The 27,586-nt window shown below is 45.7% G+C and overlaps 1 protein-coding gene across 4 annotated transcripts in view; it reads right to left on the bottom strand.

Annotated features, from left to right (window-relative positions):
• LOC140426515 (spindle assembly abnormal protein 6 homolog) overlaps nt 1–27,586 on the bottom strand; it is a 121,834-nt gene that overhangs the window by 51,164 nt on the left and 43,084 nt on the right. For 3 of the 4 annotated variants that reach the window (XM_072511383.1, XM_072511384.1, XM_072511386.1), the window contains exons 10-11: nt 21,514–21,603; nt 131–310 (exon numbers count right to left, since the gene is read on the bottom strand). In XM_072511383.1, coding sequence (XP_072367484.1) covers nt 131–310; nt 21,514–21,603 — 270 coding nt within the window. The remainder of the gene's footprint in view (nt 1–130; nt 311–21,513; nt 21,604–27,586) is intronic. The other variant, XM_072511385.1, reaches the window with a different exon arrangement.

Raw genomic sequence — 27,586 nt, 5'->3', positions numbered from 1 at the left:
ACACGAGAGGAATTAAGAAATAATGGCCTATAACTCTGAAGTTCGGAATGCAAATTTTGCTGAATTTAGCTTTGCAAATAAAAGTGCCTGCAGATTAATAATAGACTTCAAATTACATATGGAGCCTTACCTCTTCTCCTTTGAGTTGCAAGAACTGCTGAGCTTCCTGTAGTTCCCTCTGCTCTTTCTGCAATTGTTTTTCTTTCTCTGATAATAATTTTTCTTGTTGTACTGTGACAGTATTTTTAAGTTTCAGCTTCCCCATTAGCGTTTTCAGATCCATTTGTAACTCTTTAATAATTTTATTAGCCTGCAAAAAGATAGAATGTCACAATTAAGCACATAGCAAGAAACAACAATTCAAATACATTTTAGCTCAACATGAACAAATAGATAAATCAAGTCTAAACACACTTGGAATTTCACAGGAAGCATGTTCTGTATTTCCCGTTCCGCAAAAGAGAAACGAAGGAAGCATGCCTCAGGTTGGGATGAAAGCTTCAGGTATGTAGAGCCTGAAGTGAACAATGTTGTAGAGATGGAAATTAGCAATCTTGATGGTCAATAAATATTTGGTTTGGAGCTGAACATGACACCAAGTTTTTAATGTGGTCTCGTTCACGGAAGAAGATGAAGTAAAAGACAACAGGGCAGATTTATGCAACATCAGTTAATTTGTCTGAAAGCACAAGGTGCTTAAGCAATCACAAGAGTTGATGGAAAGCGATTTAAAAGTTGTGAGCATAAATATGGAAACTGGCTCCATGTCCACAAATGTCACTGAGTGGCAATGAACAGATAAGTATGAAGGGAGGGTGGGGTTTGAAGATAATCTTTGTGGTAGAGTGTGACTTTCAGGTAGATAGGAGTGTGACTATGGAACAGCTGGACAGTGGAGGAAAGGTGATGAAGAAGAATGCCACAGCTATTTAATCAAACACTCCAGAAAAGGTTAAAGAGGACTGCAGGTAGTAACAATGTACCATGACAGAAGCCATAGATGTTGTCAGTCTGATTTGGCTAGGGCAGTGTTGGAGGTACGAGTGGAACTGACAGACTAGAGTAATTAAAGCAGCAAGGACGATGGGACAGGTAATTGTAAACAGACAAGTTCAATAATCATTATGTCATAGAGTAGATTGGAAATGGGGCTGATGTAATTAAAGGAGGAGTCAAAGGTGGGCTAGAACAACTGTGGTACAGCACACATGTGGCCACAATTCTGCCCAATAGGTCATAGCTTGATAAGAAATAGAAAGACTCTGGTACGCGGAATGATTAGCTTATACATTTACCCATTACACTTTATGCAAGTCTTTGAATAGATCATCTGAAATTAACCGTGCATGCAGCTGTGAAAAAGTGTACTTTTCATAATGCAAATGCTTGGGCTGAAGGAACCAAAAATACTGTGCAAAGATATTTTTGGGCTGTGGTGGGAGGAGAAAGAAAGTATGTACATTACTCATGTGCATAGCACAAAGGATTATCCCAGTAAGCAAGCCCTGGCTGCTAATGAACTGAAGTGTGATTTTAAAAATTATGTGGCAAGGTCAGCACTTTTATTGTCCATCCCTAATTACCCTCAAGGTGGTAGGCCACCTTCATGAACCACTGAACTCCAGGTGGTGTAGGTGCTTCCACATTGCTATTTGGGAGGGAATTCTAGGATTTTGACCCAGCGACAGTGAAGGAACAGCCATATGGTCCTAAGTCAGGATGGTGAGTGACTTGGAGGGGAACTTGCAGGTAGTGGTGTTCCTATGCATCTGCTGCCTTTGTCCTTTGAGGAGATTGTGCGTTTGGAAGGTGCTGTTGAAGGAGCCTTGGTGAGGTCCTGCAGAGCGCATCTTGTAAATGGTACACACTGCTGCACCTGTGCATCAGTTGGGCTGGAAACGATGGGCGAGGTGCCAGTCAAGCAGGCTGCTTTGTCTTGGATGGTGTCGAGCTCATGGGTGTTGATGGAGCTGCACTCATCCAGACAGGTGGAGGATATTCTATCACACTGCTGGCTTGTGCATCACACATCGTGGACAGCGTCTGGGGAGTCAGGAAGTGAGTTACTCACCGCAGCTTTCCTACCTCGGACTTGCTCTTGTAGCCACAGTATTTATATGGCTGGTGTGAATGTTACTTGTCACTTATCAGTCCAAGCCTGAATATTGCCCAATGTTTGCTGACTGCACGGACTGCTTCAGTATCTGAAGAAGCGCGAATGGTGCTAAACATCAGCGAACATCCCGACGTTTGACCTTATGACGGAGGGAAGGTCATTGATGAAGCAGCTGAAGATGGTTGAGCTTCGGAAGATACTCTTGAGGAAGTCCTGCAGTGATGTCCTGGGATTGATTGACCTCCAGCAACCACAACCATCTTCGTTTGTGCTAAGTGAGTCAAGCCACTGGAGTGTTTCCCCCCTCACTCCCATTGACACTAGCTTTGTTATGGTTTCTTGATGCCACACTTGGTTAAATACAGCCTTGATGTCAAAGGCAGTCACTCTCACCGTACCTCTTGATTTCAGCTCTTCTGTCCATGTTTGGACTCAGGCTGTAAAGATGCATTGCGCTGGTCAAGGAGACACAGCCTGAGTGAGTGTGACACAGACAGAGTGAGAATTTGGTAATTTGGTGCAGTGAGGTAATTCGGTGAAGAGTGGGAGAAGATACTTTTTCCTGACTGTTTTCTTCTCTCTCTCTCTTCGGACCTAATTTTGGGAGCCGTTCAGAGGAGGAGGAGCAGTCTCTGTGTATAAAAACCTAACGGTAACTTCCTGTTTTCCAGTTTTTTCTCTCCAAAAGTGACGTCAGAGGGAAGCTGTTATCTGATTGGTTGATAGCAAATCTGTCCCAAATTTAAAAAAAACACAGCTAAACTCGTAAACTTAAATTAAACTAATTAATTAATTAGTGATGGCTGGTCAGGTGATGTGCTTGAGCTGCTTGATGTGGGAGCTGGCAGATCCCATTGCGAGCTGCAGCGACCACATCTGCAGTAAGTGTTGGCTGCTCGAAGAACTCCGGCTCAGAGTTGATGAGCTGGAGTCTGAGCTTCAAACACTGAGGCACATCCGGGAGGGGGAGACTTACCTGGACACTGTTTCAGGAGGCAGTCACACCCGTCAGAGTAAGTATTTTAATCCTGCCAGTGGCCTGGGACAGCAGGGTGTGACTGCAAGTCAGGCAGGTAAAGGGAACCAGCAGTCAGGAACTCAGGAGCCTCAGCCCTTGACCCTGTCCAACAGGTATGAGGCACTTGCTCCCTGTGTGGATGGCGAACAGGGCTGCAGGAAGGATGAGTCAGCTGACCAAGGCACCATGGTTCAGCAGGCCATTCAAGGGGAGGGAGTAAATAGGCAAGTTGTAGTTGTAGGGGATTCTATTATCAGGGGGATAGATAGTATCCTTTGTGAGCAGGATAAAGAATCCCGCATGGTATCTCTGACCAGCTTGAAAGGATACTGGAGAGGGAGGGGGAGGATCCAGTTGTTGTGGTCCATGTCGGTACCAACAACATAGGCAAGTCTAGAAAAGAGGACCTGTTTAGAGATTATAAAGAGCTAGGATTCAAATTAAAAAACAGGTCCTCAAGGGTCATAATCTCCGGATTACTGCCCGAGCCACGTGCAAATTGACATAGGGAGGCAAGAATAAGGGAAGTTAACACGTGGCTGAAAGAGTGGTGTGGGAAAGAGGGGTTCCTTTTCATGGGACACTGGCATCAGTTTTGGGACAGGGGGGACCTATACCGTTGGGATGGTCTCCACCTGAACCGAGCTGGGACCAGTGTTCTGGCAAAAAGACTAAATAGGGTGGTCAATAGGACTTTAAACTAGAGATTGGGGGGGCGAAGGGAAAGTCAGGGAACCAAGAGGTGAAGTAATCAGTGGGAAGCGTAGCTGCTTAGGAATACAAAAAAGCACAAAAAGACAGAACTCAGGAGAGGTTACGATAGTCCCCATCCCACAAAATATGACACAGTGGATGGAAAGGCTCAGTAAACCAAGGTCCACCACACTAAGAAAACAAAAAGGGACAGTCAATAGAGAATTAAAGGTGCTATATTTAAATGCCGCAGTGTACGGAACAAGGTAGATGAGCTTGTGGCCCAGATTGTGACTGGCAGGTATGATGTGGTAGGCATCACAGAGACGTGGTTGCAGGGGGTTCAGGACTGGCATTTAAACATCCAGGGATTCACAACCTATCGAAAAGACAGAGAGGTGGGCAGAGGGGGCGGGGTTGCCTTGTTAATTAGGAATGAAATTAAATCAATAGCACTAAACGACATAGGGTCAGATGATGTGGAGTCTGTGTGGGTAGAGTTGAGGAACCACAAAGGCAAAAAAACCATAATGGGAGTTATGTACAGGCCTCCTAACAGTGGTCAGGACCAGGGGCACAAAATGTACCACGAAATAGAAAGTGCATGTCAGAAAGGCAAGGACACAGTGATCATGGGGGACTTCAATATGCACGTGGACTGGGTAAATAATGCTGTCAGTGGACCCAAGGAAAGGGAATTCATTGAATGTTTACAGGAGGGCTTTTTGGAACAGCTTGTGATGGAGCCCACGAGGGAACAGGCCATTCTGGACTTAGTGTTATGTAATGAGCCAGACTTGATTAAAGATCTTAAAGTAAGGGAACACTTAGGAGGCAGTGATCATAATGTGGTAGAATTCAATCTCCAATTTGAAAGAAAGAAGGTAGAATCAGATCTAAAGGTGTTACAGTTAAATAAAGGTAACTACAGGGGCATGAGGGAGGAACTGACGAAAATCGACTGGGAGCAGAGCCTAGTGGGAAAGACTGTAGAACAGCAATGGCAGGAGTTTCTGGGAGTAATTGAGGACACAGTACAGAGGTTCATCCCAAAGAAAAGAAAGGTTATCAGAGGGGGGATTAGGCAGCCATGGCTGACAAAGGAAGTTAGGGAATGCATCAAAGCAAAAGAGAAAGCCTATAATGTGGCAAAGAGTAGTGGGAAATCAGAAGATTGGGAAGGCTGCAAAAACAAACAGAGGATAACAAAGAGAGAAATAAGGAAAGGGAGGATCAATTATGAAGGTAGGCTAGCCAGTAACATTAGGAATGATAGTAAAAGTTTCTTTAAATACACTAAAAACAAACGGGAGGCAAAAGTAGGCATTGGGCCGCTCCAAAATGACGCTGGTAATCTAGTGATGGGAGACAAGGAAATAGCTGAGGAACTAAATAAGTACTTTGCGTCAGTCTTCACAGTAGAAGACATGAGTAATATTCCAACAATTCAGGAGAGTCAGGGGCAGAGTTGAATATGGTAGCCATCACAAAGGAGAAAGTGCTAGAGAAACTAAGAGGTCTAAAAATTGATAAATCTCCGGGCCCAGATGGGCTACATCCTAGAGTTCTAAAGGAGATAGCTGAAGAAATAGTGGAGGCGTTAGTTATGATCTTTCAAAAGTCACTGGAGTCAGGGAAAGTCCCAGAGGATTGGAAAATCGCTGTTGTAACCCCCCTGTTCAAGAAGGGAACAAGGAAAAAGATGGAAAATTATAGGCCAATTAGCCTAACCTCGGTTGTTGGCAAGATTCTAGAATCCATTGTTAAGGATGAGATTTCTAAATTCTTGGAAGTGCAGGGTCGGATTAGGACAAGTCAGCATGGATTTAGTAAGGGGAGGTCGTGCCTGACAAACCTGGTATAGAGTTCTTTGAAGAGATAACAAATAGGTTAGACCAAGGAGAGCCAATGGATGTTATCTATCTTGACTTCCAAAAGGCTGTGATAAGGTGCCTCACGGGAGACTGCTGAGTAAAACAAGGGCCCATGGTATTGGAGGCAAGGTACTAACATGGATTGACGATTGGCTGTCAGGCAGAAGGCAGAGAGTTGGGATAAAAGGTTCTTTTTCGGAATGGCAACCGGTGACGAGTGGTGTCCTGCAGAGTTCAGTGTTGGGGCCACAGCTGTTCTCTTTATATATTAATGATCCAGATGACGGGACTGGGGGCATTCTGGCTAAGTTTGCCGATGATACAAAGATAGGTGGAGGGGCAAGTAGTATGGAGGAGGTGGGGAGGCTGCAGAAAGATTTAGACAGTTTAGGAGAGTGGTCCAAGAAATGGATGATGAAATTCAACGTGGGCAAGTGCGAGGTTTTGCACTTTGGAAAAAAGAATAGAGGCATGGACTATTTTCTAAACGGTGACAAAATTCATAATGCTGAAGTGCAAAGAGACTTGGGAGTCCTAGTCCAGGATTCTCTGAAGGTAAACTTGCAGGTTGAGTCCGTAATTAAGAAAGCAAATGCAATGTTGTCATTTATCTCAAGAGGCTTGGAATATAAAAGCAGGGATGTACTTCTGACGCTTTATAAAGCATTAGTTAGGCCCCATTTAGAATACTGTGCGCAATTTTGGGCCCCACACCTCAGGAAGGACATACTGGCACTGGAGCGGGTCCAGCGGAGATTCACACGGATTATCCCAGGAATGGTAGGCCTAACATACGATGAACGTCTGAGGATCCTGGGATTATATTCATTGGAGTTTAGGAGGTTGAGGGGAGATCTAATAGAAACTTACAAGATAATGAATGGCTTAGATAGGGTGGACGTAGGGAAGTTGTTTCCATTAGCAGGGGAGACTAGGACCCGGGGGCACAGCCTTAGAATAAAAGGGAGTCACTTTAGAACAGAGATGAGGAGAAATTTCTTCAGCCAGAGAGTGGTGGGTCTGTGGAATTCATTGCCACAGAGGGCGGTGGAGGCCGGGACGTTGAGTGTTTTTAAGACAGAAGTTGATAAATTCTTGATTTCTCGAGGAATTAAGGGCTATGGAGAGAGAGCGGGAAAATGGAGTTGAAATCAGCCATGATTGAATGGTGGAGTGGACTCGATGGGCCGAATGGCCTTACTTCCGCTCCTATGTCTTATGGTCTTATGATGTCAGGAGCTAAGTGGTCCTGACGGAAACCAAACTGAGTGTCAGTGCGCAGTTTGTTACTGAGCAAGTGCCACTTCATATCACTGTTAACAGCACTTTCCATCATTTTGTTGATCGAGAATAGACCGATGGGGTGGTAATTGGTCATGTTGGATTTGTGGTGCTTTTATGGATAGAACATAGCTGGGAGGTTTTCCGCATTGCTGGATAGATGCCAGTGCTGTGGTTGTAAAGCTTGGATACACAGTATCTGGTCCTGTGACAATGTCCAAGATCAAAAAGAAACAGAACACACTGTAATTTGCTTACTGGAAATTATGACACCTCTCATGCATTCGATTTTTATGAGCTACGTTTAGACCCATACAACTTCTGCAGGTTTTAATCGTATTGGTGCAGCCACAAGCTGAGTGCACCTAGCTGAATACAAGTTGCACATTAACAGAAATCCTTTTGCAAACTGGCTATTTAAAATTATGATAAATCTTGGTCCATGAATCAGACACACTGTCATTATATTAGTATCTGATATCCCAGGTCTTGACATTGAAGATTTTCCTTTCTTACATAAGATTTCCATAGCAGAGTATTGCTCTGCATGGTTGCCAGTCTCTATTGGTCACTGCCTTCAGGGAGTGCCACTACTTGGTTTCCAGGAATTCCCCCAACTCTTCAAGGGCTTTCAGATTCTTTAACTTTACAATATTAGTGAAATTGCTTTCACCTCAGTTTTGGAAAGATGGTCTGATGATCGCATCTTAGAGTTCTTAAGGGACTCTTAGCATCCAGATGATTGCAAAAGGAATTTAGATCACCAGCTTAGGCAGACTTCCATTCCTTGCAAACAGGATGCCATCTGTGGTGACAGTAGGGCGATGCAGTAACCACTTGACTGATATTTTAATTAGTTTCTCCAATTCCATGAGTGTATTCTGAGAGACTTTGGTGAGGATTTGGTGATAAGTTGACCCTTATGTATATAATTGAGCTTCTAATAACCTCAATTTAGGATGGTTTCAGCCCACTTTCCTTCAGATCCGTGGAGCCACGATAGCACAGTGGTTAGCACTGTGGCTTCACAGCGCCAGGGTCCCAGGTTCGATTCCCGGCTTGGGTCACTTGTGTGTGCGGAGTCTGCACGTCCTCCCAGTGTCTGCTTGGGTTTCCTCCGGGTGCTCCGGTTTCTTCCCACAAGTCCCGGAAGGTAATTTGGACATTCTGAATTCTCCTTGTGTGCCCAAACAGGCGCCGGAATGTGGCGACTAAGGGCTTTTCACAGTAACTTCATTGCAGTGTTAATGTAAGCCTACTTGTGACAATAAAGATTATTAAATTAAAAAATGATTATATTAACAACTGAACTTGGCTACATATTTATCCTCTGTGACTCCTGCCCAGGAGTCTGGGCAAGCATCAAGATTTCTTTCTGCCTCTCCTTGGAGAATATGATTCATGTGTAAGATTTTGATAATTCTACTAATTTTTGGAATCTGTAATATCAATGGATTTTATTCTATAACCAGTTTAAACTAAATGATTCTGTTCGAATTCCTGCTAGTTGGAACGCTTTGCAGAAAGCTACTGTTCATGAAGAAACAAAAGTGTTTTATGACTAAGTTTCTATGAGCATAGAGCTGTATGCTGTTTTAATTATCCACAATATAATTAGATGTTGGTGTTTCAAAAAATAATCAGTTTGAAGCATTACGATCCCAGCTGCTGTTATAACTGGTTGGGAATATTCCACAATGGAACCCTAGCTCAAAAAACCATGGGAGGGATTTTCCATCCTGCCAGCCCGTTTTCTGGAGCAGCGTGCCCTCGCTGACAGTGGCAACCTCCATTCCCGCAACCGGCTAATGGGATTTCCCATTGTTAGGAAATGCGCGGGCGTGGGTGCGCAGCCGGCGGGGCGGAGGATCCCACCGAAGAAGAATCCCGCAGCAAAACTTTTACTTTTTGTTTTAAAAATGTGGAGAAAGAGTCACAGGACTACTAATTAGTTTGAACAACAAGAAAAATACATTTATTAAACATGAAATATTACTCTTCCTTTATCTTAATAAATACACATAAAGATTTTAAGATTAACACGGATTACAAAGTATATCTTAAACTACAACAGTCTCAGCAACATAAAGTCCCTTTAAATACAGAGACTGACAGTGTCAAAACACGCACTCCACTCTGAACCCAAGTCGGCATCTGTGGATTTCACTTCAGAATCCTCCCCACCAGATGATTGCCACATGAGAATTTCGAAACTCCACTCCCAAAAACATGCTTTAAAATCTTCTTTCACAATATACTTTCCATCATTAGTTTGCATTCCAAAATCTAGTTCAAGTTTTCTAAGTGATTTTTTTAAAAACAAAACTTCTGCTCCACTTCGAACAAAAAAATCTAACACCCAGGATTTCAACTCCCCCTTCAAGATTTCTTTGTTAAGAGTGTTGCATAAATTCACAATTGGTTTAACTATTGATTCCAAGACTCTTATTAAAATGTCATCAAACTTTTGTTTTACCTCGGATGTCAGCTTTCTCACTTAGCTCGGATTACTGCAGCTGTTTCTTTCACTCACAACACTTTGCCTGGTTATCTAAACTGCACCTGATTCTTTGGGAAGTTTGCCTCTTGCAACTCCCTTGTTCTGTCCAGTCTTTCTTCTGGCAGGGATGAGATGCTCACTCCCCAGTTTACTATTTTCAGTTCTCATATATCGAGCTAAAACAAAATTCAAAAGCTTTTCTGCCTTAAAAGGCCCCCAGTTGTTAAGCAACCACTGCTACTTCTGCCAGCCTCTATTCACTCTTCACACCATAACCCTCTCTAAGCACAATCAACCCCAACATTCAAACACCTTTGTCCAGCATGAAAACAACAATAGGTTTTACCCTTCCTTACACAGAAACATTAAATTAAACTCACTTAAAATTATACTTTATTTCTAATGTTTATCAATGCGACTTCCGGTGACGGGGCTGTGCTGAGCGAAAACACAAAAGGTGGCTCTCCTCCTGGAAATATAGTAGCTGTCAGCCCAAAATAGTCCACTAAAATCAGGAGAAACATCCTTCACCCTCCTCCAACACCATCAAGGCAAGACATGCCAAGGGCAGCAAACTCCAGGGACTGAAAAGACTGCAAAGGTTTGAGCCTTGAGAGAAGGACCAAGGCGATGGCAAGCACGTGGAGCGATGAGGTCCTGACCACACCTGATCAGGAAGGGCCAGCAGGCCACATGCAGGGCTCCCCACCCCCGATGAACGAATGGAGGGAATTCCTAACGCAGGAACTCCAAGAGTTCAAGGATGTCATCAAAATAGAGATGACGGCAACGGTAAAAGTGGCAGTGGATGAGCCACTGGTCACACTGTATGCGGCACTGGAAAAGATAGAAAAGTGGCCGGAGACTCAGGAACCGATGGTCAGGGAGCTGGAGAAGGCCTCAACCACCAGAGTGATCGGATTGTCCTACTGAAGACGGAAGTGGCAAGATTGTTGGTGACGCAAGTAACACTAAAGGGAAAGGTTGAAGATCAAGAAAACCGGTCACTTTCCCATCCCACCAGAACCTCCGCACTGTGAGCATACCAGAAGAAACCAAGGGCAGGAACCCTACAGAATATATGGCCCAAATGCTAGGCAAACTGGCAGGATGGGAAAGCTTCCCCAAGCCTCCGAAGTAGACAGAGCCCACAGGTCACTCCAGCCAAAGCGCGAGATCGAGGAACAGCCGCGGGTCTCATTACAAAGCTGCACCGGTACCAAGACTAGGAAAGGAAATTAAATTGGGCGAGACATACAAGGTCCTGCAACTGGGAGGGTCACTCGATCCGGGTGTATCAGGACATTGCGGCAGACATGGCCAAGTGCCAGGCAGAATTTAACAAAACCAAGGCGGCCCTTTATAAAAACAACGTACGGTTTGGAATGCTGTACCTGCCGAAGCTCTGGGCGATGTTCAAGGGCAGGGAATATTATTTCACCACACCGGTGGACGCAGATGAGTTTGACCACAAACATGGGCTGGAAGACAACAATGCAACCGGCATTGAACCAGATACCCCAGCACATCGAGACACAGAGGCTATTTGCGCAGGACTGAACCGCCTAGTTTTAAAATCTGGAGTTAATTCTCAGAAAGTAGGGGGGTGAGAGCTGCAGGGGGCAGAAGGGGGATAAGGAGGAGAAAGGGGAAATGAATATGCAGTGGTCGGTGTGGCATTGATCAACTCTGGGGAGGATCACCACACTCGCGGGTAAGCTAGCAATAGGAAGTACGAGGGAGGTGAAGGAGCTACAGCACATCTCCCATAGGGGAGAGGGAGGTGCCTGCAGATTGGGAGGACGGGGGGTGCTTCCAGGGGTAGGAGGAGTGGAGTACTCCGCAATTATAATCTCCGACCATGCTCCTCAGTACATGATGTGAAGTTGGAGACGTGCCGGGCCCAACATCCCCCAGGGAGGCGGTATACGGCTCTCTTTGCCAATAAGGCATTCTGTGAAAGGATATAACAAGCCATAGATGGGTACTTATCAACAACCAGAATGGAGAGATCTAACCCTCCAAGTTCTGGGAAGCGCGGAAGACCGTGATAAGGGGGGAATTTATTGCATACAAGAGATAGGAAAGAAATCGCAGCCAGGCAGCAACTGGTCGACTCCATACTGGAAGTGGGCCGGCAGTACTACGCGGCTCCGACTGTAGAGCTACTGGCGGAGACTTGACTTTGACCTACTCTCCACGAGGAAAGCAGTGTACCAGCTCTGCCAGACACAGGGGACCTTTTACAAACATAGAGACAAAGCCAGTTGCCAGGAGGACGGAAGAGAGATCGTGCATAGGTACATTCCTCTTAGCCTTAGTAACAAGCGGACTCCCATCTCCTCCAACAAAGTAGTCAAGAAGCCCAGTGGTGGTAGCCACGCTCTGAACACGGTATCAGATGACACAGCATTTTGGCCTAACCAAAATGTCCACAATGTCTCCCATCTGTAACAACCACAGGTTTACGCCGCAACAATGGACACCACATTCAAAAGATGGAGATAGGGCAAGGGTACACTGGCGGTGAGAGGCATGTATACAGATGACAGAATAGCGACCCTGGAGGAACTCATGGACCGGTTCCAAACACATATAGTCAAAAACTTCCTCCGTAGGGAAACTACAATGCACCCCCAGATACCAGGACGTTTGCTAAATGAGGAACTGTCGGACGTGGGCAACCTAGGGAAGGGGAACTGTGGGGACCTGCATGAGTGACTGTTGGGAAGAGATGAGGGAAAAATAGGAGGAAATAGGGGTGGGGGGGGGGGGGTCTGCTCCAGACTGGTTGGGACTTAATGACCTTATTTGAGGCAATTTCCAAGGTTGTGGGGTTCAGGGTGGAGCCATGCCCCAAAGTGGCGATCTTCAGGGTCTCAGAACAGCCAGAGCTCTTTATTGAGGGGCGTGGGGCTGAGCCCTAGCCTTTGCCTCCCTAATGGCCCACCAAAGAGTCCTGCTCGGCTGGCGATCAACAGCACCACCACAGCTGCAGACTGGCAGTCCAACCTGTCGGAATTACTCCAACTGAAGAAGATAAAATTTGCCATCCGGGGGTTGGAAAAGGGCTTCCACAGGACAGGGAAGCTGTTCACCAACTTGTTCCAAGACATGTTCGTAGCCAGCAACCAGTAGAGCAAGGGGGGAGGGGGAGAAATGTATAAGCCACAGAACATAAAGGAAAAGGAAAAGAGGGAGCCCCCTAAGGTTCACCAAAAGATCACAAGGGACAAAGACGCAGGGGCCGGTCCGAGAGCACGCGGAAAACCAGAATGAACAATAAAAACACGCCGGCTATACACGCTTGGACCACACTGGGAAGTGCAGATGAGGCAGATTGGCCAAACGGGGACCACGGCCACAGAGGCAGGGGAGACACGTGAATATAATATAATATATATATATATATATATATAATGATCTTTGTTTGTTTCTGCTTTCTTTTTCTCTCTTTGGATTTTCGCTTTTGTAATTTTAATTTTTCCTTGGTTGTTTTTGATTTGTATTATGCGCACTTGTTCATCTTGTAATTTAACTTACAAACCAAAATGTTTAACACAAAATGTGAAAACCAATAAAAACATTTTTTTAAATAAAAAGTTTACCAATACAAATATAAATCCTTTACAACTACCTTTGTTTTCCTAACAGAAGGAATGGCTAAAAACATTATGGACCTAAGATGACATTATGTTAAACAAACCATCTATTGCTTTCATTGATCTGTACCAGAGGGGAACCTTTATTTTCTGGTATCAATGGGACTTGGGTTAAAATGTGGAGAGAGAATGTGACTTTATTTATGACTGCTTGGTCTCAAAAGAAAACATGTCATGGAATGTAAACTTCTGGGGTCTGAGGAAGTAAGTGATAGAGCCCCTCAAAGGTTATATTCTCTGAATTATTAGCTGAGCCATATGCAAATTGGCGTAGGGATAACAAAATTAGAGAAGGAAACAGGTGTCTAAAGGAGTGGTGTGGGAAATATGGGTTCCATTTCATGGGGCACCGGCATCAGTATTGAGACAGAAGAGAACTGTACCGTTGGGATAGTCTCCACATGAACCGATCTGGGACCAGTGTCCTAATGGAAAGAATAAATAGGGTGGTCACAAGGTCTTTAAACTAGCAAATGGGGAGGGGGGAGTGGGGATGCTTCAGGGGAAGTCAATGCAGTTCCAAAAACAAGTAGCAGGGCAGAGACTAAATCAATAGTCAGGAACTGCAGCTAGTGGCAAAACTACAAGAAGTATACTGGTTAAACCAGGAGAGAAAAATAATAAACAAGCGAATAAAGCATCAGTGCTGAGGGACAGTTTAGGGGGTATAGACCATTAAGAATTCTATATACTAATGTATGGAGAGTAAGGAATAAACTAGGTGAACTGCAGGCACAAATTCAAATTGAAGATTATAATGTAATAGCTATTACGGAGACATGGTTGCAGGATGGTTGAACTGGGAACTAAATATACCTAGTTATAAAGTAGCCTCACGGATAATAAATACACCTCAATGGGGAGGGAGGATATAATGGGGGAAAGCATCCAGTGGAGACCATATGGCCAGAACTGAGGAATAAAAAAGGATATAAAACTGTAATGGGTGTTGTGCATCAACCCACTGATGGTAGTTCTGAAGTGTTAGATTGTATAAATACTGAAATTAGGCAAGTGTACGAAGGCAGAGTATTATAAATGGGGGATTTTAACTTGCACATAGATTGGGAGAGGCAGACAAAAACCTGTCAGAAAGCTGTGAATTACTGGAATGTGTTCGGGATAGTTTCCTGCAGCAATATGTTCTGGATGCAACAAGGGGACAGGCAATATTAGATTTAGTTAGGAGTAATGAGCCAAATTTAATTAGTAGTCTAACTGTGTGTGAACATTTACCAAATAGTGATAGAACAAAGAACAAAGAAAAGTACAGCACAAGAACAGGCCCATCATTACAAATGATTTAACGAGATACAGAGCAAGTGTATACCCCCGAGAGGAAAAGGCTCCACTTCACAAAACAAAAACAGCAATGAACAACTAAAGAGGTTAGGGACATCATAAAACTAAAAGGGTTTACAAAATTGCAAAACATAGCACAGATCCGGACAAATGGGATAGATCAAGATAGATCAAAGAACAGCAAAGAGTCACAAAGCATCTCATAATAGCTACTAAAAGGGATTTTGAAAGGAAACTTGAAAGTGACATCAAAATCAATAAGAGGGCAGCACGGTGGAACAGTGGTTAGCATTGCTGCCTCACTGGGCCGAGGTCCCAGGTTCAATCCGGGCTCTGGGTCACAGTCGGTGTGGAGTTTGCACATTCTCCCTGTGTTTGCGTGGGTTTCGCCTCCACAACCCAAAGATGTGCAGGGTAGGTGGATTGGCCACGTTAATTACCCCTTAATTGGAAAAAATGAATTGGGTATTCTAAATTTATACTAAAAAAGCGGACAAAAAAAACCAGTAAGAAATTTTACAGTTATGTAAAGGGAAAGCGGGTGGTCAAGAGCAATGTAAGACTATTAAAAACTGAAAATTGAGATATTGTCATTGATAATGGGGAAAGGGCTGACATGCTGAACAATTACTTTGCCTCAGTACTTACTGTTGAAAAGGAGGATAACTTGCTGGAAGTCCTGAAAAAAATTAATAGTTGTAGAGGACAAGGACTTAATACAATTAACGAAGTACAGCATCAATAACTAGGAAATTAATGGAAATAAAGAGGGACAAATCCCCAGGACCTGATGGTTTCCATCAGAGGGTGTTAAAGGAAGTAGGGGACCATATTGTAGATGTCTTTAGAATCTTTCAGATTTCCCTAGATTCAGCGATAGTCCCTCTGGATTTTAAAATTGCACACGTTAGGTGGCATTGTAGACAGTCTAGATATAGCATAAAATTGCAAGGAGATATTGACAGATTAGATGAATGGGCAAAATTGTGGCAGATGGAATTCAATATAAGCAAGTGTGAAGTTATCCATTTTGGACCAAAAAAGGATAGAGCAGAGTAGTTTCTAAATGGAGAGAGGTTAAATATAGTGGATGTCCAAAGAGACATGGAGGTCAGGTGCACAGATCCTTAAAATGCCATGAACAAGTGCAGGAAATAATCAAAAGGGTAATGGAATGCTAGCCTTTATATCTAGAGGATTGGAGTATGAAGTTATGCTGCAGCTGTACAAAACCATGGTTAGACCCCATTTGGAATACTGCGAGCAGTTCTGGGCACATTGTAGGAAGGATACTTTGGCCTTGGAGGGAGTGCAACATAGGTTTGCAAAAATGGTATCTGAACTACAGAGGTTAAGCTACGAGGAGAGATTACACAAATTAGGCCTGATTTCACTAGAATTTAGAAGGTTAAGGGGTGATCTGATTGAAGTATTCAAGAAAGACAGGGGAAAGACAGGGACCAGGATTCTCATAAATGCGGCTAAGTGTTGACGCCGGCGTAAATACCGGAGTGTTTCACGCCGGCGTCAAGGGCTCTCTTGGCCCAACGATTATGTTGCCCACAGGGGGCCAGCATGACGCTGGAGTGCTCTGCGCTACCATACACGGCCCTGTACTGCTCGCCGCGGATCCGCGCTTGGCCACGGCGGTCGGCTGCGGGTCCGCGACGGCTGCATGCGGCCAGCACAGTGCAACATGGCGGAGCAATGGGTGGAATCCCCGGGTAGAATGGTGACCAGTGCCGTAAGTGCACTACCCGAGCGTAGCTGACCAGATGGGGGTCCTCAGGCAGGACGGGGACCAGTGCCGTTACACCACTGCCTGAGCGACCGGACAAGAACGGAAATAATTTGTGTTCATCGTGGATACTGCCTCTTATGATTACCTTCGAATCAGAAGAGTAGCTATGAGTGGGTGTCTGTCGACAAACTAGTTCCTTAAACTGCTAGTGGGCGTTAAAAGAGTGGTGGCGTGGGGCCATGAATAAACTTTAGGTGAACAAACAACATTTACAGTAACAGACATTTACAGACACAAACTAACACATCAAAGTCGTGCAGGCTCCATCAGAAGGACACCGTAAATCTCCATCGGTTCCTTTTTACCATCATCTGGACACCTCATTGTTCTATAGCGAACAGAGTTGCAAAGGGGCTCGTCTGGTGGGAGTCAGACTTGAAGTCATCATCTTCTCCCGGTTGCCATACTCGTGACTGGAGTAGTCGTGCCAAAACTGCCTGGGACGAATTGGGGTCCATCTCATCATTCCGGATGAGTCTATAAGAATTGTCGCAGTGCCAATGTTTCGTGTTGAGGTTGGAGGTGGTAGGGGGCAATCCATAGTCGTCAGGCGGTGGGTGCGGATCAGAGGCTTTTATGTATGTAGTCTCAAAGGGGTCACTGGAATCTTGTCGGAGTCGCTGGGGGTGGGGCCTCGTGCAGGAGTGTAATCGTGTCGCGGTGCTATGGGGCTGTCGCTATCGGTGCTGGTTGAATGAAGGGAGAGGCGGAGTCGTGACTCTAGGGGTGGAGTCGCAGTAGTGTCTGAGGATGGGCTGGACTGGTTGGGGGAGGGTAGGAATAGGTCGTCTGTGGGTGGGGCGTGTTCATCTGCTGCTGCAAGTGAGATGTGGTGTGAGTGGTTGTTCTGTGCGCCATAAGCCTTAAGCTGGTTCATGTGAAACCATCCAGACTTGCCATTGGGATAGGTGATCTTATACACGGAGGGGCTGACTTTATCGGAAATCGAGTAGGGCCCTGCAAATTTGGGGGAGGGGAATGAGCTGGGGTTGTATAGGGATAGCATGACCTGCTGCCAGACTATAAATTCTGTGGCGTTACTATCTTGTCAAAGCAAACTTTACTTTGCTTCTTTCGTGTCCCAAGCCTAATAGCTGCGGTGAGCTGGGCTGCTTTTACATTATCGAGAATCTGCTGAACTGCTTTCTCATGGGTGAGGGCGGTGACTGTGGGGCTGGCCAAATCAAGCCCTAACAAGTATTCTGTCCCCTTCATGGGTCGTCCGGTCGTGAGGGTGTGGGGGGTGTATCCTGTCGACGTGGATACCGTGTTCCTTATGAACATTAGTGCAAAGGGGAGAACTGTGTCCCAAGTGCTATTGTGCTGTTGCACTATTTTCCTTAGGGTTGCCTTGAGTCCTATTCATTCTCTCTACTATTCCGCTTGATTGGGGGTGATATGCAATGTGGAATTTTTGTCTGATCTCAAAAATTGTGAGGACATTTTTCATCACTTTTCCTGTAAAATGTGAGCCTTGGTCTGACCCTATGCTGCATGGAAGTCCCCATCTTGTAAAAATGTGCTGCATGAGGATCTTGGCTGTCGCTTTTGCCGTGTTAATTCTGGACGGAAAAGCTTCCGCCCATTTTGTGAAGGTGTCTATGACCACCAACACGTACTTAAAATCATTCTTGCAGGGGGGTAGGGGTCCTATATAATCAATCTGTAAATTCATCCAGGGGCCATTAACAGGGCAGGTGTGACTGAGCTGACCTTTCCTTGCATATCTGTCCGGATTGTTCTGGGCGCAGATTAAACAGTTTTCAATGTAGTGCGTTACATTGGATTTCAAATCGGGCCACCAGCAGAGAGGTCTGAGGTGGGCGAGGGTTGCTTCTATGCCTTGACAGATAATTTGGTTTCTGTCCCGAGTGGGGATCACCTAAATACCATCTTTAAAATTATACCGTCATGTGTCGTCAAAGTGTTTCTGTATTTATCGTAGGGGGCTGGGAAGTTGCCTTTTAAAACTTCCCTGAGCAGTTCATCTTCTTTCTGGGCCTGAGCTAGATCCTGAATGTTGGTCTGTGAGACCTGAACCATGCACTCGCGGGGGGATTCCAAAGGTGATCGTGTCTGGAACCTGCCTTAGCTAGGGTGTCTGCCTTAACATTATCCGGGGGGGGGGGGGGGAACAATGGTGGCTACGAACTTTAATAATACCATATTTCCGATCTTTAGCTGTCCTTAGACTATGCTGGAGTAATGGGGCTGAGGGTAGGGGTTTTCCATCTGCGGAAACGAAACCTCTAGATTCCCACAGGGGTAGGAATTCTGTTAAACTATTATAGACATATAGACTGTCGGAATATATGTCGGCTAGGGTCGGGAACGAGTCGGGGTGCTCTACAATATACACTACGGCTGCTAGTTCTGCTGCCTGTGAGCCTAGATGTCCAGGCAATTTCAAAGATATCTCCTCTAACGCGCGTCCTCTACATAACCGATAATTCTTTTACCGTTCAAAACTGTGGAGGAGCCATCCACATAAATCTTTAGGGGTGCGCCTATGTCTGTGGGCTGGGGTCTCTGGGATGTAGTGCCTGGTTTCAGGGGAGCTGATTTTGGTACAAAGGGTCCTGTATTGTGCCTGGTGGAGATTATTTCACATTCATGTGGGGTGCCTGCGTAATGTAAATTGTCTGCGAGGAAAGTGTGTGTTTTTGTCCTCTTTACTGTAATGTCCCGTCCTTGTAAGAGAAGGCTGCATCGGGCGGCGCGAATTTGGATGACTGTGCCGTCCTTCAGCCTACCATCTAGTAGAAGTTGGGTTGGGGTGTGCTCTGTTAAAATAGTGACTGGGTTGAGTCCTGTTATGTAGGTGAAGTATTGAACAGCCCAAAAAACTGCAAGCAGGTGCCTTTCGCAGGCAGAAAATCTTTCTCAATTGGATCAAGTACTCGTGAGGTGTATGCTACGGGGCCTAAACGATCGTGTCTTTCTTGGAGGAGCACAGCCGAAAGGGTTCGGTCGGTGGTTGCAACCTCAATTGCGCATGGGGAGAGTGCATCTGGGACCTGTGCTGAGGGCTCATTTTAATGCATCCACGACATCCGTGTGCTGTGGAAACCATTCCCATGGGGCTTGCTTCTTTAGGAGTTCGGAAAGAGGGGCTGCCTTTGTCGCAAAATCGTCTATGTGATTCCTACAGTAGCCAACCAGTCCTAGAAATGACCGGAGGACTGTGACATTATGGGGCAATGGTAATTTGACAATGGAGTCGATGCGTTTCTGCTCGATCTCGCGTTTGCCATGGGTGGTCACTGTGCCTCAGTAAATTACTTTTTCTTGTAAAATTTGGGCCTTTTTGTGTTTTACTTTACATCCAATTTCTTGAAGGAGTCCTAATAATTAGGTGAGAAGCGAAATGTGCTCTCTTTTAGTGTCCATCTGTAGAAGCAAGTCATCTATATACTGGACAAGGCAATCGGGTCGGGAAAATTTAGCTAATCCATTCGCCAGCTGTCGGTGGAAAATGGAGGGGGAGTTGTGGAAGCCTTGTGGAAGGCACGTCCACGTGTATTGCTGTCCCTGGAAGGTGAAAGCACATTTATATTGGCACGCTTTATCCAATGGAATGGACCAAAAGTCATTGCTGATGTCCAAAACCGAAAATAATTTTGACTGGAGTCCCTGTTTTAACATTGTCTCGGGACTCGTGGCTACGGTGGGGGCTGCTACTGGGGTTACTTTGTTTAGTTCCCTATAATCGATGGTCAGTCGCCATGATCCATCGGGTTTCCTGATGGGCCAAATTGGGGCATTGTTCGTTGAGGGTACTGAACGGAGTACGCCTTGGTCAAGCAAACTCTGAATGACCTTTGCAATTTCTCCCTCTGCTTGTTGGGGAAAACCGTACTGTTTTTGGTGTTTGGGGTCGGATCCTGTAATGTTCACTAAGCCTGCTATTTTGCCGCAGTCGTGCTTGTGCTGGGCAAAAGAAGCCTTGTGTCGCTGCAAAACGTCTCAAACTTCTCTGTCCTGACTAATGGCTCGTGGATCGAACCAGAAGTCTCCTACTGCGCTGATCCTGTGTGCGTAGTCTCCAACTGTGAGCGTGGCGGGGGCTTGTGCTGCCTTTGCCATTCTCCACACACTTTTGTTTACGGGGTCGAACGACAGATTGTGGGAGCTCATAAAGTCTATCCCCAAAATATGTTTGGCTGTCTGGGGTAGATCGACTAGAACTACGGGGTGTTTGGTTTTAATGTTCCATATCAGAATCGCCACAGGGGCTGTGATGTGTCCCTGCTGCAAACGTCCTGTAAAACCGCAGAGAGCAATGGTGTCTGTGGTGGGCCATGTGTCTCGTTGAAATATTGTGGAGGAATTAAGCGCGGTGCGGGACCCTCCTGTGTCCCAAAGAAATTCTACGCGGTATCCCTGGACTGTGCCTGCCACTACCGGTCTTCCGGACTTGTCCCAAAGGGTATCGCAGACCCAAGTTGGGGATCCGGACACCGTCAATCGGTGCCGTTCATGTCTGCTTTATCGGAACAGGAGCTAACACTATGAATTGGCTTGGCTCTATTCTTATTCAAGGTATTTGCCTGCTGGTTGCGCTGCTGTTTCTAGGGCGCATTGCACTCTCGTGCGTAATGTCCTAATTGTCCGCAATTGTAACATTCTTGGGATTTAGGCTGCTGTAGGCTGTTTCTTCCCTTATTCACCCATGCGGGGTTCTGATGTGTCCTAACTGGATGCATGGTAGCATCTGCCTGCTCTCCCTCTGCTTTACTGTAATCTGAAGCTCAGATATAGTTAATAAAATCCATGCTTGCTGTCATGCAGAATCAGGCTACTACCATAGTGATTGCAGTTGTCAGTGCTCAAAGGACAAATTCTTGCAGCAGTCCAGCAATCTGTACTCAAGCAGGTTACTAACAATGCTGAGACATCATTCCGGGTGAGTGGCAATAGCATCATGGCAGACAAACCTCTTTTCCTCTCAAACACTTTTTGCTCCCACCACTACCATTCTGTCAGTATCTACTATTCCCTCAGCCAGCAAGCCAAGACTGCTGCCAACCAAGCTATGATTGTGCAGTCCGAAGCCAAGCTCCTCAATGCCTAGAGCTGTTTTTGAATTAAAATTTTCAAACTATCCAATATATATTTAGGAATCCTCTTTCTCCCAGCAGTATGCTGGAGTTAGCACATAGTAATAAGCCAAGAAATCAGGGGTACAAATGGGTTAGAAAACAAGATTCTCACCTACTAAAGATCAATGCTTAGAGGTGAACCCAGACACACACATACTACATACCTTCAGCAGCTCTTCTGATAGAGACTTCACAGTGGCTTCCAGTTGCTCTACTTGAACTTGCTTCTTTTTAGAGTTTTCTTCAAATGACACCTGAAATTAATTTTAAGGAGCTGCAACTGAGTTTTATTTAATTCTAGCAAAACTACATTCAAACTTAAGTGTTAAATGGGTTAAAACGTTACTCCATATACATTTTATGACAAAAGCATAGCTTTATCATGCCTCCGACAGGAGTCTTTAAAAATAATTTTAGGTATAAAAAGTAATGTTTGACTCGGGTGAGTTACATCTTTGAAAAGTTATTTTGTCCTGGTGAACCGGACAAAACCAGTACAGAGGGCTATCTGCAAACATCCAGTTCATTTGACGTAGTTAGTTTCCCTCATTTGATGTCATCCATTTCCATACACTAACTGTGCTGGAAGATTACAAGCTGCCTGAGTCTATCATACTTAAGATTTTCATGAATGACGGTTCATAAACTAAAGAAGTTGATACATTCAATAGATACAAAATTTGGTTGTAAAGCATTGGTATTTTTTGGTGCCACTTCAGATCCAAAATAGTATTTGCACAATGTGCACACACATCTGGCCATGCTTGGTTCCATTTAGACTAAGTCGTTCGTGGGAGTGCTGCAAGTATACACTGGAACCATGTAGAGCAGTTCAATAGTGATGACAATCAAGTGTGTAATGATGATTTGACGGTAGCAGTCCTATTTTTCTGACCTCAATGCTGCAGCTAACACTCTCTTAATCATGCAAAGCTGAATATGCATTTAACAGCAGGAAAAATACTCCATTAATGTTATTTAAAGGAATCAATCTAGGCACTTAGTAGAGGCCTTGGTTCTTTTTCAAGGGTTCTGCTCATGAACTTCCTCCCAGCTGTGGGTGGTGTGGTATCTGCCCCCCTTGGCCTGCAGCATAAAGGGAGAATGAGTAGAGCCAACAAAGAGGGCGACAAGCTGCTCGATGAGGGAGGAGGAGGAGTGGGGGTGGGGGGGGGGGGGGGGGGGGGGGAACATCCAGCAGGAGCCCATATCCACAGTCCACAGAGCATCTTCAAGGAGCAGGTATCTTATTTCAATCTCAGTGAGAAATAGTGCATGTGACATCTTTGTTTCATTATAGGTGTATTTGACAGAAATTTGTCAGTTGTTGAAGGCTGCCTTATAGCCTCTGAACAGGACAAAGATAGCAATGTTAGTGGTTGTAAAGGTGACCATGGCCTTGAACACATTTGCATCGGGCTCCTTCAAGACTGGAGGACGCAACGCCTCCAACGTCCCTCTGTTCACTGTCCTCTATTGTATAAAGGTGGTCACTCACACTCAGCATGCAAAGATATTATAGAGGGAATAAACTTGGCTTCTCAAGTGCAGTAGGCTTCCCGTATTTCAGGGTGCCATTAACTGCATATATGTCGCTCTGCAAGTGTTGAGGGTAAATTCAAAGGCAAAACACAACCACAAAGGGCTCCAGGTGGTATACAACTGTCCTCAGAGCATCATGCAGCTCTATGCCCAGTGTCCCAGCAACAGTCATTCTGCATCAATCTACTATGCCATCGGCATTTCAGGCACCATGAGAAACCAGGGATGTGCTATTGCGCAATAGGGGCTGTCCGGTGATTACAATGCGCAACATATGCTTGCAAGGGTAACATGAGTAAAATGAGAGCCATTCTGCCCAAAAAGCCATCAAATAGACCACTGGGTGCTTAAGCTTCTGCTTGAATCACTCTGGAGGAACCCCTCGGTACTCTCCAGAATGTGCATCATAATTCATCATAATCGAGTGCAGACTGTACAAACTCACCCATCATGAGGATGCAACCCTTGCCATCAACATATGGTGAGCAGCTGAAGAGCAAGAGGGAGGAGAAGATGAGGTGGAAGAGGAGGCAACCAACATCACCCCTTTACGACTGGGCTGTCTGTAAGAGGCTCATCTGCCAGTACCAGTGAATGCAACCACAATTCCCCATTCAACAACAGTCACACATCTTACATTCCCTCTTATTTTAATCAATATAGCTTCATCTTAGCCACAATGCTGAAATAAATGGCACCACAAAACAAACATTCAAACCAATTTTATCAATTAAACCATCCAATAGTCCATATAAAAGTCAACTAATCATATAAAATGTAAAAAGCTCAATAAAAACATTTTTTGAAAAAGCCAACTAATTACCTTGTGCATTTCCTTTGTGTCTTTTCTTGTCCTAATCTCTACACCGTGCTATTTCCATTGGCTACAGCAAGGTTGGCAGATGGTTGCTGACTTTCAATACGAAGGTTGCAGCTAGCCTTGCATGGTGATCTTGCATAGCTCTGGCCCTGGAAGGCTTGATCTTAGAACCATGGTATCAAAGAATTTCTCCAGTACAAGAGGCCATTTGGCCCACCGAGCCTGCACCGACCCTCTGAATTGGCCCACTACCCCGCCCTAACCCCATCTAACCTACAGATCTTTGGACACTAAGGGGCAATTTAGCATGGCCTATCCACCTAACCTGCACATCTTTGGACTTTGGGAAGAAACAGAAGCACCCGGAAGAAACCCACGCAGACACGGGAAGAAAATGCTAATTCCACGCAGACAGTCACCCAAGGCCGGAATGAGCCCAGATCCCTGGCGCTGTAAAGCAACAGTGCTAACCATTGTGCCACTGTGCTGCCCATCTTGAAATGCTCAATCGCCATATGGGAGACTGTAGATTTGGCTGGTTAGCTCACTGACAGGCAGCAGCAAAGGTACTGGCCGAGTTGCAGTGGTGGGAGGAAAAATGCTGTTATCCTGAGAGAGGTTTGTGCTCCATGATTGAACTGGGCGTCAGCCCTTGCAAAGCCTCAGAAATTTTAGCATTGTTTTCCAACACAAATTGCTGAATTGCTGAGACCCCGCAAGCCCCTTTGAATGTATCGGCAACTATAACATCATCAGCAGATTGTATGACTTCAGGTTGAGCTTCCACTCCAGCACTCAGATTTGGGTGCTTTCTGCTTGTGTTGCAATGGAAGCCGAGATTGGTTGGGTCCACAAGTGTGGTAATGGAATTGGCTACTGGAAACAATGGGCTCCAAATTTTGCACAAAGCAAGGTTGGTGCCAATCTTTTCCTTGTTCTTTGACAATGGCCATAGGCTTTCTGGCGGGCCTGCCAATGCATCCAGAATTTGTTTTCTATTTTTAAAATGTATTTTATTACAAACATGTATCAAAGCAGGTTACAGCAAATAAACACCCCGGGAAACATACTTCCGAACAATCAACTATACAGTTTGTACAGATTTTTCTCCTTCTTTCCCCCCCCCCCCCCCCCCCCTCCGCGCTCCCCCCACCACCCAACCCCTGCGATGAATAGCTCCTCAAACACGTCACAAACATCCCCCACCTTTTCTCAAACTCCCCTGCTGAGCCCTTTAACTCATACTTTGTCTTCACTAACCGCAGGAAGTCATACAGGTCACCCAACCATGCTGCTACCCCCGGTGGCGATGCCGACCGCCACTCCAGCAAAATTCGCCGCCGTACAATCAGCAAGGCGAAGGCCACGGCATCGGCCTTCCTCCTCTCCTTGAGCTCCGGCTTCTCTGAAACCCCAAATATCGCCACCAAAGGGTCCGGGTCCACCTCCCCCTCCACTACCCTGGCTAAGACCGCGAACACTTGTGCCCAGAATCTTCCCAATTTTTCACAACCCCAAAACATGTGCGTGTGATTCGCTGGCCCCGCCCACATCTCTCACACTCATCTGCTACCTTCTGAAAGAACCCACTCATTCTCGCCCGAGTCATATGCACCCTGTGCACCACCTTGAACTGTATCAGGCTCATCCTTGCACAAGAGGAGGTCCCGTTTACCCTTCGCAGTCCCTCACTCCATACTCCCCAATTGATCTCCATTCCCAACTCCGCTTCCCATTTCTCCTTGATCCTCACCACCCGCTCACCTCTTTGCTCCCCAGCCACTTATATATATATCCCCAATTCTTCCCTCCTCTTCACATCTGGAAGCAGCAGTCACTCCAGCAGGGTGTATTCCGGCAACCTAGGGAACCTCTCCAGACCTTTCGCGCAAGTCCCTAACCTGCAGACACCTGAACTCACTACGCCTTGGCAGCTCTACCCTCTCCCTTAGCTACTCCAGACTGGCGAACCCTTCCTCCAAATACAAATCCCTCACCTTGACCAGCCTCACTTCCCTCCGCTCCCCCCAGCCCAAACCCATGATTCTCGCACAGCGCGTTAACACCGACATCCCTTCCACCCTAAAATGCCTTCTCAACCGATTCCATATCTTCACCGTGGACTGCACGACTGGGCTCCCTGAACACCTACTCGGAGCCATTGGCAACGCTACTGTCGCCATAATCCTCAAACCAGACCCCTTACAAGATTCCTCCTCCATCCTAACCCACTCTACACCTTCTCCTTCACACCACCGCCGTACCTTGTCCACGTTCGCCACCCAATAATAATGAAGCAAGTTTGGCAACGCCAACCCCCCCTGCTGCCTCTGCAGCAGGGTCCTTCCCACCCTCAGCATCTTTCCCGCCCGTACAAAGTCTGAGATGATTGTGTCCACTTTCAGTAAATAGGCCTTTGATATAAAAGATCGGGAGAGCCCGAAATAGAAACAAGAACCTCGGCAGAATATTCATTTTCAACATTTGGACCCTCCCCGCCAACGTTAAGTGCAGTGTATCCCACCTCGTAAGATCCTCCCTGGCCTCCTCCACCAGCTTTGTTAAGTTCCACTTATGGAGCCCTCGCTATCTGAATCCCCAAATACCCAAACCTATCCCTCGCTACGGTAAATGGCATCCCCCCTAAATTAGCCCACAGTGCCAGCTCATTCACAGGAATACCTCGCTTTTCCCTACATTCAGTTTGTACGGAGAACCGTCCAAACCTCCCTAACAGGCCCATAATCCTTCCCATACTCTCCAACGGATCCGAAACATACAGCAAGAGGCCATCAGCATAGAGCGACACTCGATGCTCCCTCTGTCCCCCATAGTCCCCCGCCCGCCACTCCACCAACCCCCTGAGAGCCATCGCCAACGACTCTATGGCCAGCGCAAACAGCAACCGCGACAGTGGGCACCCTTGCCTCGTACCCCTGTGTAAGTCAAAGCTTTGTGAGCTTATACATTCATCCTCACCCTCGCCCTTGGTGCCACACACAGCAACCGCAGACATGCCACAAATCTCAGCCCAAACCCATACCTTCCAACAAGTACCGCCCCTCCACCCGATCAAATGCTTTCTCCGCGTCCATGAACACCACTTCCTCCAGTACCAGAGCCCCCGACGAATTCATCACTACATTCAACAGCCGTCTTATATTACCCACGAGTAGCCTGCCCTTCACAAAGCCTATTTGATCTTCTGCAACCACCCCAGGGACACAATCCTCCATCTTCCACGCCAACAACTTAGCCAATACTTTCACATCCGCATTCAATAGTGATATGGGTCTATACGACCCACATTCTACCAGATCCTTCATGCGTCCAGAATTTGTGTGTGCATAGCATAATTTTCCAAATATAAAAGTCCCCCACAAGTGACGTCTTGTCTTTGTCATTTCTCATCTCCGCCCAAACTGCTTTCACATCCTGTTTTCCTGAATTTAGGTCATCCCTCTCTAATGTGCTAATACTATCACTAATTAACAGAGCCACCCTCCTGACTTCCTATCCTTCCTAAATGTCCCATACCAATATTCAGGTCCAATCTATGTCATCCTATAACCATGTCTCTGTAATAGCTATCAGATGGTGTTTCTGTTTGTGTTATCAGTTCATCTGTTTAGTTTTGAATGTTAGATGCATTCAGATACAGAGCCTCAAGTTTTGTCCTTTTATTATTTTTGTTGCATCTAATGGCAACAGTTCCTGGGATCTTCAGTTTCTCACTGTGCAGCCCATATGGACTCTGCTGTGTAATCTGACCAGGTTAATGGGGAGGCCTGTGCTGTTCCATCCTGTTCAATCACACATAAGGATGCACATTTAATTTACCTTTATACTTTTATGAGTTTTTGTGTGTTGTAAAA

This window comes from Scyliorhinus torazame, chromosome 7, assembly GCF_047496885.1.
Source record: "Scyliorhinus torazame isolate Kashiwa2021f chromosome 7, sScyTor2.1, whole genome shotgun sequence".
Classification (NCBI taxonomy): Eukaryota; Metazoa; Chordata; class Chondrichthyes; order Carcharhiniformes; family Scyliorhinidae; genus Scyliorhinus; species Scyliorhinus torazame.
The sequence above is the reverse complement of the archived record's forward strand: the minus strand, read 5'-3'. Positions and strand labels throughout refer to the sequence as shown.